Consider the following 13545-nt stretch of genomic DNA (forward strand, 5'->3'; position numbering starts at 1 on the left):
TTGAGAAAATTCAGCAACTTCATACAAGGAAGATGTTAAGATTGAGGTTGAGACTGCTGCCAAGGGTAAGAATTAGCTTAAGGATGATCCGATGCTAGATGCTAATGAGCATGTTTGGTGTTGTTGCTTTTATTTAGAATTCTATTTCTGATGTTTTTTACGAAGACATGTTTGTCCTGAATTTGTTTGAAAATTCTAATGAACTCATTTCTAAATTTAATGACATGAACATTGATTCTGCTTACTTGTATGGTGTTTTGTCTGACAGTGAATTGCATTTTAATAATCATCTCATTCGCATATTTGACATTAATTCCACGCCATCTCACTCATTAAATTGAGATACAACTGAATTTTCAAGAAAAATCATGTTAAGAGCCACTTTAACTCCCAAAGAAAGAGACAATAACAAAAATAATAATAATAAGACAAAGTTACTTTGCTTGGTCTTATGATAATATGCTTGGAGTAAATAGAAAAATTATTGAGCATAAGATCCCAACCTATACTAATACCAGGCCAGTTAAGCAAAAATTACGAAGAATTAAACTAGAGCGGCCTTAACTAGTTAAAGAAAAGATAAAAGAAGCAGATAGAGGCTAATTTTTTAGAGAAGGTGAAATATCCAACATCGCTAGTTAATGAAGCACTCAATTCTAAAAAAAAACAGCAAGGTTAGGATGTGTGTGGATTATAGAGATCTTAACATAGCTTTACCAAAGATGACTTTCCTTTACCACATATAGATGTATGGTTGATGGTGTTGCCTCTTATGTTATATATAATTTTGTAGATAGGTCCTCAAGGTATAATATAAGTTCAAAATTGTTTTTATTACCGATTGGAAAATTTATTATTATAGGGTTATATGTCGTTTGGGCTGAAGAATGCAGGTGCAATCTATCAGAGGAGTGGTTGTCAAAATATTCCATAATATGATTCATAAGAAGTTTAAGATATACGTGGATGACATGATGATCCGAACCAAAAGCCACGAAAAGCATATGAAAACGCTGGATAAATTTTTAGAGAGAGTTGAGTAAAATAATCTCCAACTTAATTCGAAGAAATGCATTTTTAGGGTAACCCCTAATGAGTTGCTACCATTCTTAGTGCATTTCCCTAAAGAGGTTCAGGGTTTTCTAAAAAGAGTATATAATACATCAACTGATTCATTGTCAAGCTTACCTCAATCCATTCTCATATTTATAAGCTGCTAAAGAAAGATCGGAAGTTAATTTGGAATGAGCATTTTCATGTTGCTTTTAACAAGGCATATGTACTCTGAAGCATTTTTAGCTCTTTCTGGTACCACGTCACCTCTCAATACATATTGTCAGACTTCTTATAATGCCACTGCGTTAGGCCTGAATCATAGACTGGAATTATTTATAAATATAACTCTATGTTAAAGAAAAACACAATAATTTAATATATAGTATATCATTACTTTTGTTATGTTAAAAATTCATTGAATTATCTTTGATGTAATATTTGATGATTGATTTATATAATAAAAAATAAAATAAAATATATTATATTATTTAAAATTAATAAATATATATAAATTATTTATTGATTTGGTATATATATACCTAAATAGATAATTGAATATCTAATATGCTGCTGAAAAATAAGTTTTTTAACTATAATTTTAATTAACGAGTGGAAATTTTTATAATTGTTTATAGAAGTTTTATTATATATATATATCACATAAATATTTTAATAATCAAATAAAAATAGCATTTATCTAAAATATTTATATAATTAATAAAATATTTCGTTTAGATTACTCAAGAACTGCCAAAATAATAAATAAATAAAATAAATACGACTAAACTCTGATTGGCTAGGCCCCTTTTTGTATTACTTACTCATCCTTGTGTTAGCCCCTCTCTCTCTATCTTACTTAATCAAAGATTACAGTCTCTCTTTCTCAAAAAAGAAAAGAAAAGATTACAGTCCCTTTTAATGACCCATTTGGGTCGTCGTCACCACAGAATATTCAACGCATTACAGATAGATGGCATATATATATATACACACATATTTTACGAAGCTCTCATTAAATCCACCAATCTAAAACCATACAGAAGGAAGAAAAAGACTGTTTTGTTTTGTTGTATTTCTTACTTCCTTGGATGGAGAAAACAAGAAAATGAAGAATCCATCAGATGAAGAAAACATAATCAGCAGCAGCAAGGCCTCAAGTTCTTGGAGAAACCATATCAGCATCAGCAGAATAGGGCTTGTGTTCGTAGGATCACTTGTTGCAGTTTCATGCTTTCTCTCCTACAAATCAGCCTACCATTTTCAATTCTTACCCACCTCCTTCCGTTCCTCCTCCTCTCCAGCTCCTGTCTCTCCTGTAAGTGACTCTTTTTCCTTTCATCAATTTCTTTGCCTGTCCCTTTTCTTTATTGGTTTCTTTTTTAATTACTTGCTGTTTAGTAACAAAATTATGTGCTTTTTCTTTATTTTCCATGTATTTTCTTGGAAGTAAGGTCTTAAAGAAAAAAAGAAGAAAAGAAAAAGATGATTTATATATCAGGTGATATCCAGTCACCTGCATGAACCATGATGACAAGTCCATGGCAACCAGTAAAATATGGTTAATTAAAATGAGTCTAAAAAAGAGGGCTTCTAGATATGATTTGGAAACGATTCGTTTTATATATTTTATGGAAATATAAAATTAAAATGGTTTGAAATAAATTTCTCTAAAATAATAAATAAAAACTAAATTAAGCATTAAAAGGAAATATATATTAATATGTATAAATTTTTTATTTTTATTTTTTATGTAAATATTTTTAAATATTTTATATTTAAATAATAAAAAAGTGATATATAATTATAATAACGTTAAATATTAATTTTGGAATATAGGGCACACTATACAGAGCGGCAAAGATTATTATTATTATTTTAATTTGTTCTAGATGTTGGCCCTGCACATGTTTTACTAATCCAACTAAGCAGGGTTATATTTTATGATCAAATATTAAATTTATAAGTTTGTGAGTTAAATTAATTATAATTTATAAATCTCTTGATCTTCAATTAAAAAATGATCAATAAATTGATTGAGTATTTTGTGATTTAATATAAATGAAAAAAATTAAATAAATATTATTACTTCTATAGAATTTAAAATTAAATTACATTATTAAATTAAGATAAAGTTTAAAAAATAATCACATGGTTTGACGTTTCTACACTTAAGAAATAAAAATATTTTCATATTAAATAAGTGACACGGGTTCCATTTTTAATATTTTTTAAATATATTCAATATTTTTATTATTTTCAAATTGTAAATATTAATAAAATAAATATTTGATAAAATAAATATTTTTAACTAATTTAGCATCCAATTAGATATTTTGTGATCATAAAAATTGTTCAAATTTTAACTAAATTTTAAAAATAATTTTAATAAAATTTTAATATATTTATAAATTCTTTAATGCATTATTAAATACCACATTACTTATAAAATCATAATTTAATAATAGTTCATATTAGATATATGAAAATTATGTGAAAAATAATAAATATATACTTAAAATGTTAAAAAAATAAAATATTTAATACTCTTTTAAAAGAAAAAAATATCTCGATCTTTCAAGTAAAAAAAACGTCAAATCATATATTTCGATTTTACTATATTTATAATAGTTTAAAAATATTCCAAAGTCTATAAAAGAAAAATAAAAATGTATACTTGTTTAAGACGGCAGCTGGCATTTACTAAGTCAATGGGGACATGGAATTGAATAATAGTACTATCAAAATCACAAGTCACCATCTACCATTATTTATTATATTAGTTATTTATTTTTGCTTAAAAAGAAAATAATTAAAAAAAATACATGAAAGTGATATTTATTTAAAAAAAATTGAAATTATGAGGAATAAATTAAAGCTGCCAAATATATTCAATATAATTCAGGTTAATGCACAAACAAATTGGCAACTCAGAAGACTTTGTAGAAGGCCATAAAATTGTTCATTTCCCTTTTCATTAACTTTACTTTACAATTAATTACAATCTTCTTTTTTCCTGAAACCTTAATGAAAATCGTGAGATTTTAATTAACATACTAAATATAGTACTGATATAAAGATATTGTCTGCCTAACCTAAGTTAATATCTATTTTAATATGGTAATAAATTTCAATTGGAGTCAAGTCTTGAGTTAAAGACTTCTTCTATCATATATTACTGAAATTTAATTTTTTTTTATATGTGTGATTAATTTTTTACAGATAAGATTTTTATTTTGATATGTGTACTACTTTTGACACGTGAGATTCAAATTTATGTGTAATTGTATAATTTTTTCTATTAATTTGTTAATTAATAAATTATATTTCTAATTAAATATTCACTCTAATTCTACAAGATAGAATATTAATTATATTTTAATATTATATTAACTAATAAATAATTTCTTAATCAAATAATAATACTAATTTTATCCTAAAAAATAGTAGGACTTTCATTATATTCTAATATTATATAATAAATAAAGTGTTTCCTAATCAGATAACAGTATTAATTTTATGTTAAGAAGTAGCATATTAATTATATTCTAATGTTACATTAACTAATAAATTTCTTTTGTAATTAGATACTAATTCTAATATAGGAAATAACATTTTAAATTATATTCAATAATAAATTAAATTTTTAATTATATAATAAATTTTTAATTCTAGAAAATACTAATATCAATTATATTAAAATTAATTAATAAATATTTTTTATATTATTGCATTAATAAATTTTTTTAAAATTTAAAAAAAATTAAGAACATTTAAAAATAGTTAATTGTTATTATTTTTTTAAAATTTTATAAAATAATATCAAATATTAAAAAAATTTATTAAACTATATTTATCAATTTGGTTTCATAATCAAAATAATATAACACGCAATATTAATTTTGGTTAATGCACAAACAGAATTTGCAACTTAAATGAGTGAGGCAATGCTAATTGCGAAGAAAACTTTTCAGAAACATTAAAATGGTTCACTTCCCTGGCATTACTTTAAAATTAATTACAATCTTTAAAGACATTGAAACTGTGGTATTAATTAACCTACTAAATATAGTATAATTGGGAAGATACATTCACCCTAATCTGCATTTAACACACAACTAGAATTGACAACTTGAATGAATTTATTCTCAACCAGTAGTGAGGACTACCAATTCAGGTTTGGGTTAATCTAAGTTTAATAGAGAATTAAAATTTAATTAGCCTAAAACCTTTTACAATTATAAATTGATTAAATCCAAACCGCCCTTTCACCAGGTCTACTTGATCAGTTTTTCACTATTATACAAGGCAAAAGGTATACAAAAAGTTCATGAAATCTCAATCAAAACTTAATTAAATTATAGCTTAATTGCACTTCTAAAGTTTAAAAGTAAATTCATATTCTTAAGCTAACTTTCACCGAGCTGAGCTAAATTTTTCAAAATTTAGATTTGGTTTGTAAAAATTTAACTGAATTCGAGCTTGATAATTTTTTATATTTTAAAGTTAGAGCTTCGCTCAGCTCGGTATTTATATAAACAAGCTAAACTTAGGCTCGGCTCAATTTCAAACTCGTTAAGCAAGTTTGATTTTATCAAATATATAGCTTTAAATTTTGTAATTATAAATAAATAATATACAAAAAATAAAATATGCATATAATTTCAGAAACTAAAATAATTAAACAAAGTATCTTATGAAAATAAAGAGTTCAACAAACTTCATAGAAATCTATCTCAAATTCGTATAAATCTATTTATGATTTGGTCAGGAATAAGGGTGCAAATGAGCCGAGCCGAGCTTCACATTAAGCATATCGTAAAAATATTTACTTATGCTTCGATAATTTACAAACGTATAGGCTATAACTTTCAAATATTTTTAAGTATTTACATAATATATACTTATTATTTATTTAATATATATATATATATAATTTTTATAGTAAAACAACGTAATTTATGTTGATTTAAATTAACAAATTATATTATTTTCATACATGTTTTTATTTTATTATTTTACTTAAATTAATTTATGATAAAAAATAAATTGATAAGATATTAATAATAATTAAATGTACATAATCAAATGCCAATTTAATTAATAATTTTATTAAACTAGTAATTATTTAAGTGATATTGAAATTATTCAATTAGAGAATTTATAATTAAAATTTAATTTATTGATATATATTGTTACTTTAATATTATGGTGTTTTTATTTTTTTTATTTTTTTCAATTAAAATATATTATTTTTTTAATTATTTATTTATTTATTGAGATAATTCATGAGTTTTGAAATAAACTAATGCACAAACCAGCTCATGAACTTAGACGAGTCAAACACTACTAAGCTCGAGCTCAGCTCGTTCATTCTGACGAACGAACTCGAACGAGCTTTTATTCAGTCGAGCTTCGAGTAGCTTGCGAGCATCTCAACTCATTTGCAGCCCTGTTCACTATATAATTGTGGGAGATCTAGTTAGTTTTAGGTATAAAAAAAGATTATTTTAGCTCTTTCTAACTCAATTTTTGCGGAGATGAGAAAGTATTAATTTCTTTTTATACTTTTCAGTATATAAAAATTATAAGATAATAGTTTTTCTTTTAATTTACTGAAAAAATCAACACTGTTATTATTAAGTAGAAAATGAGTTAGTTTTAAAAATATAATTATCTATTTTTTAAATCTTAAGTATATTAATTAAATTAATTTAAAATTTAAAAGTTTAATTATAATTTTACCAGAATCTTCGGATTTATTTGAAACTTTTGCTGCAATACAATGTCAAGTTATCTTTCCAATAAGCATAAAACATGTCATTATTTGGTGTCATATACCACTAATATCATATTAAATTTTAGTGATTGGATTATTTATTTTAAATCTCAACCGTTCAATTATATTTACTTAGATAACTTATAATTTAGATAACTTATAACTTAAACAACTAATTAAAAGGAATTAGATATATCTCAAAATTATAATTATAATTATATATATATATATTAACTATTTATCATTTTTTAAAGAAATAATTTAGTTTTATTCATCAAATTAATCATGTCTATTAATTCAAAATAGAAACTTTATATATTTTAATTTATTTTATTTCTATTTTTTTTATTAATATAGCAAACTTTTTCTAAAAATAGAAAATATGTACTAGTTAAATTTATGAATATTGTTCATATAATTGTATTGGCCCATAAAAATAATGTGTTGGCAAATCATTCAACTTACATAAATCTAACAAATAATTTTCTTCGTATTTGTAAAAACTGATAGATATAATTTAATAAATTTTTAATATTTAATATCAATTTAAAAAGATAATAATAAATTAATTATTTTTAATTTTTTAGAATTCAAAATTTTATTAATATAATAATATAAAATTATTCTAAAAATATTTAATATTGAATTTTAGTATTATATAAATTAATACTATCAATATAATTGATATTACTATTTTTAAGATTAAATAATTAATTTATTATTAAATATAATATTAAAAATATAGTTTAAAATGTTATTTTTAGAATTAGAATTAGAATTATTATCTAATAAGAAAACTAATTTATTAGATAATATAATATTAACATATAATTATTATGTTATTTTTAGAATAGAATTAATATCATTATCCGATTAGGAAATAAATTAAGATAATATTAAAATATAATTAATATGTTGTTTCTTAAGGTTAGAGTTAGTGGTAATTATGAATATAATTTATTAATTAATAAATTAATAAAAATAATATGAAATTACACATATATAAGCTTGAATTTCATAGCAAAAATAAATATACATATTAAAATAAAGATTCAATTTGTCAAAAATTAAATATATATATTAAAAATATTTTAAATTTTAAAAATTAATATATATATATATATATATATATATATATATATATATATATATGTTTCTATATAATTAATTTTTATGATTGAACTGTGTTATTAATTTATACGATTGAACTATATTATTAATTTTAATTATATTTTTAATATTATATTAACTAAAGAATTAGTTTTCTAATAAAATAATAATTTTAATTCTCAAAATAACATTTTAAAAATTATAATTTTAATATTATATTAACTGATAAATTAAATTTTTAATTATATAATAATTTTTAATCCTAAAAATAGTATTATTAATCATATTTATAATATTAATTTATAAAATATTTTAAAAAATAATCTTTATATCATTACACTAGTAAAATCTTAAAAATCAAAATATAATATGGTTAGTCTCCATATTTTTAAGACTCTGTTTTTCCTTCTCCTATACACATATTCTTCTTGGCCCTCCAAAAATTTATAATTTTAAACTTTTCTCTATAAGTTTTATATTTATTTTTTTTCAATTTTAGTTCCTCTTTAACTTTCTTTCTTTTTTTTTTAAAATAAAACACCAGTATTTCGGGGCTCCTGATACCTAAATATGCATCAATTTTTTAAGAAGTTGACATCATGATCTAACTTGAGAAACATAACTTAAGTTTTTCTTTTATTTATAGTCCTTGTTGTCATATTAATTAGTTCTTGGCCCAATATTTTCAGGAGAAGCTTGATGTGGAATTAGAGAAGGTTTTGAGAGCAGCATCAATGGAGGATAACAAGACAGTGATATTGACAACTTTAAATGATGCATGGGCAAAGCCTGGGTCTGTAATTGATGTGTTCTTGGAGAGCTTCAGGATTGGGAACAATACAAATGGGCTCCTAACTCATTTGGTAATAGTAACATTAGATGAAAAGGCACATTCACGTTGCCTGGCAATACATCCACACTGCTATGCTCTTGTTACCAGAGGCCTTAATTTTACACAAGAGGCTTTTTTCATGACCCCAACTTACTTGGAAATGATGTGGGCAAGGATCGAATTTTTGGCTACTGTTCTTGAGATGGGTTACAGCTTTATCTTCACGGTATACTCCTCTTTCCTCTCCTTCTGCCCTTTTAAATATGTCAAGTAATTGCTACTTTCTGATAAGTTCATTTTGTTTTTATAAGAGTTCTGGGAAAATGATGTTCTATTTGAGTTATATGTGTATTAGAAATTGAAACTGATTTGATTAAGTTGAGAGTTAAATGAACTAATAAATGTCGAGATCAATAAATAGAATTAGGCTTGAATCCAACTAATACTAAAATGGCTAGAATTAGCAATTTGATTGGTCGGATCTTATCTTTATAATTGTTTATATTTTTTGATCTTTTAGTGACGTAGGATTCTAACATTTTAGATAAAGATTTTACATCAATAAAAAATAAGAAATATAAATAATTTGTAAGTTTAAAATTCAACCAATCAAATTATTAGTTCTAATTATTTTGATATTGGTTGGACCGAAGTTTAATTCTATGAATGAACTGTATTCTTTATTTATTCACTTAACTCCTACTTTAATCAGTTAATTCGATTTTTAACGAGATTTATTCAAGTGGATAAATTATTAAAATATTTATTTGTGAATTGGTTAAATTAAAACATAATAAAATATTATAAGCAAAATGAAATTAAGTATACAATTTAATAGTCATTTATATCAATATCACTAAAATAAAGAAAAAAAAAACTTAAATGACATAAAAGTAAATTGGATTAAAAGTTTTATCCAAAGGAGGCATTCTTCTTCTTCTTCTTCCCTTTTCTTTTTATTAAAAAAAAAAAAAAGAAGAAAAGAAAAGAAAGCTATTATGAATCTTCTCCTCCTTCCTCTTTCTGCTTGTTATCTAAATATATTAGTTTGGTCAATTATTTTAACTCATTTAGAATAATTAGTTTTTTTAGTAACATGCGTTTTACATAAATATTAACTATTTAATTTCTTATTATTTATAAAATAATATATATATATATATATATATATATATATATATATATTTTAAAAAAATTTTAATAATATAATTGTGCATGTTATTTTTTTATTTATTATGATTGTTATTTGAATATGTTATTTGAACTCTTTATTTATTATATTGATATTAATTAAATACATAATTAATATACTATTTTTAAAAATTAATTTATTAATTAATATAATATTAAAAATATAGTTGAAATATATATATATTTTAGAATTAAAACTATTGTTGATCTAAAATTCTAATAGAGTTGCACTTCTAGAATTAGAGTTGCACTAAATGAATTATATTAAACATTATTAAATTAATAAAAGATCAAATTAATCTAATTAATTAACTAATAATTTAATAATAACTCAACAATAAATTTATCGGTTCCCTCCTTCCGCACTATATATATATATATATATATATATATATATATATATATATATATATAATGATAATTGATGGTGTTGTTGCATAATGATATAACTTTTGAATTTTACCTTATTACTCTATAGTTCTTTAATAGTCTTATTGATAATTGTTAATACCTTTTACTAGGATGCAGATGTGATGTGGCTACAAAATCCATTTCCCCACTTCTACCCAGTTGCAGATTTCCAGATAGCATGTGATAATTATTGGGGTAACTCTTCTGATAGAAACAATATGCCAAATGGTGGGTTTAACTATGTTAAATCTAATACTCCCACAATTCAATTTTACAAGTTTTGGTACTTCTCTAGGACACAGTACCCAGGGAAGCATGACCAAGATGTGTTGAACATGATCAAATTTGATCCATTCATTGATAAAATTGGGTTGCAAATGAGGTTCTTAGACACAGCTTACTTTGGTGGGTTCTGTGAACCAAGCAAAAACTTCAACTTGGTGTGCACAATGCATGCAAATTGTTGTTTTGGTTTGGAGCATAAAGTTTATGATCTTAAACTTGTGCTTGAAGACTGGAGACGGTTTATGTTATCCCCACCAAATGTAAAAGCATCTTCTTCATTCTCTTGGAGAGCTCCTGATAAATGCAGGTAACTGTTGTTTTTTTTCTTTAAATTGTTTTTGGGTGTTCAGAAACAGTTCTAGATTATGTCTTTTCTGATTTATTGATTCAATAGATTTGACTTGTTCGAAGTTTCTATGAACTGATTTTTTGAATTTATTTTACAGAAAAAATCAATTTTTATTTTTATTTTCTTAGAAACTTTTTATAATTTTCGTTGTCATTTAGTTTAATTAATTTTTTAATCTTTTGTAATTCTTTTATAGTTTCTCTAAAATGACTTTCAGAACAAATTCAAACTAAACAGAATCTAGATATATTTGTTAGATATTATTTATCTATTCAAGCACTTATTTCAAAAAAAATAATAATAATTCAAGAGCTTAAAATATCTTGAGCATTATTATTATTATTATTTCATATCCATTTGACACCAGTCTTGTATCTTTCAATCCTCCCAGGTTACGATAGAAGATTAAACAGAAGAATAATGATCAACAATGTCTGTCTTTGATCATTTTTCAGACAAATGGATATGGTATGTTTCTCCAATGTTTATTGATAAGAACAATAACAAAATTATCTTCTATAAATCTTATGATCAAGAAACTATATTCTTATGTTGATTCCTTTATTATATGAATTTCTTAAGAAGTCATGTTTGTCATGCCATTGATTAGAATAGAATCTTAAAGAAAATAAAATAAGAATTTAGATTAGGAAGAGAAAAGCAAAAAAGAAATAAAGTTTATTTAATCATAGTATTTGAAATAGAAATATTGATTCTGAAAATTAAAGAAAAGAACAATACTTTACAATTATGAGTTCTCTACTAATCTCAATGATTAGCCCAAGTCATTAATGAAGTTCTTCCTTTGTTTTCTTTTTTTTTTTTTTGTTGTTGTTAAGGGTTCTAGAATTAATCCTTGAGGCTAATATTTAAAAACAAATTTCTTTGAAAAAGCCAATTCGAAATGGAGCATTTTAGAAATTGTATAAAAAGAATTTTAATCTCGTCGATTAGTACATAGTCTAATATGTCAGTATACATATGTTCTGATGAAATGCAAATACATATCATATAATATCAAAATCAAAATGTATGTTTACCTATCTCGTAACTACAATACATATTTATTTTTCCATCACACAATAAATATGAAATGCAAAGCGTTAGAGGACTAACATGCAAGCATATATGTTATATCACTTATCTCTTACGATCAATTCTACCTTTCAATCGTTGAAAAGCCTCGGCTCATGTTTGCACCATTAACTTGACTCCTTAAGTGATCGTTGACTCGTAATATTTAATTCAAATCATACTATTAGAAGGAAATTAGAATTTTTAATTCTATTTCCAACCGCACAAGAAAGATTACAAACACATATCATACATGACTCATCAATATACTATTTTCATCATATTCAGTTCATACATATTCATAAGCATATAATTGATCAATTACACATGATTTGTTACAAACATACTCTAAGTTATTCACCAGACAAACACTCAGTGGTAATATATCACCAATTATATCACTTATTAATCATATGGCATCAACAATGCAATATATTCAAGTAATAATCCCTTTAAAACTACCAATTTATTCAATAATGTACACATTATTAAATAAGATAGATCGAGCATGAAAATATATCACTCAAATTGACTATTAAAGCCTTTGAATGGTTGGGCTTTGGATATGTTATTGATATATCAGTTTAGTTTATATAGTAAAATTTACCGAGCGATCCAACAGTTGGATCTCTAGAAAATACCCTTGAACTAAGGGCTACTTAGGTATGTTCTGTCATGAGTTGATAATTTGATTGTTTGAGCCTTATCTTAAATTTTACAACTCTAAGTTTAAATTTATAGAAATCTTGATTAGTCGTCTAAAAATATTTAGTTTTAAAAAAGACATGATTCTAATAATGTGAGACATAAATTGACGAAGCTAAACCTACTGTTGAACTGACTTGTTCCGAGTCACTTTTAAAAAAAAAAACGACTAAGTTCGGGTTGCTAGGTAGAAAGTCGGTCACAAGATCATCTAGTCCAGATGGAAGCCTATAACACAGTTTTTGACATTTTAAGAGCTCAAAAACACTAAAAATTTCACCTCCAGATCACAATTCAAGTTTCCCAACCTAACACAACTCAATTTAACTTCAAATAACACTCAAAATACATAAACATGTGTTTATCAAATATATCATCAACCAAAGATTTAATAAAAAATTGCAAACAGATAATTCTAAAAATATTATTCAATATTAAAATATAAAATATTTAATATTTATCGATTTTCTTTTTATTATAACTTATACTCCAAACTAAAATAAAAATTTCTCATGTATCTTAAGATCCGCCTCATACACGCCGCAGAAATCATGCTCCACTGGGAGTGGGACGCGTAAACCCATAACTAAGAAATCTAACGGTTTGATCAGCGCCACAAGTTCATGCCACGCTCTCAACAAATCACAAAAAGATCCACACATATGGGGCCCATCTTTCAAACCAGAGTTTTCCTGAAGCTTTTAATTTTTCTATTCCCCATTAAACCAAAAAAGAAAAAGAAAAAGAAAAATATCC

At 23.9% G+C, this 13545-nt stretch overlaps 1 protein-coding gene across 1 annotated transcript; it reads left to right on the forward strand.

Annotated features, from left to right (window-relative positions):
* The first annotated feature begins 1928 nt into the window (after positions 1-1928).
* Positions 1929-11566, forward strand: LOC8280420 (uncharacterized protein At4g15970). Its single transcript, XM_048371564.1, has 4 exons — positions 1929-2371; positions 8632-9000; positions 10487-10968; positions 11402-11566. Exons 1-4 carry the CDS (start codon positions 2162-2164, stop codon positions 11409-11411), a joined length of 1071 nt encoding a protein of 356 aa, XP_048227521.1. The 5' UTR covers positions 1929-2161; the 3' UTR covers positions 11412-11566.
* Positions 11567-13545: the final 1979 nt, after the last annotated feature.

Source organism: Ricinus communis, chromosome 3 (assembly GCF_019578655.1).
Source record: "Ricinus communis isolate WT05 ecotype wild-type chromosome 3, ASM1957865v1, whole genome shotgun sequence".
NCBI lineage: Eukaryota > Viridiplantae > Streptophyta > Magnoliopsida > Malpighiales > Euphorbiaceae > Ricinus > Ricinus communis.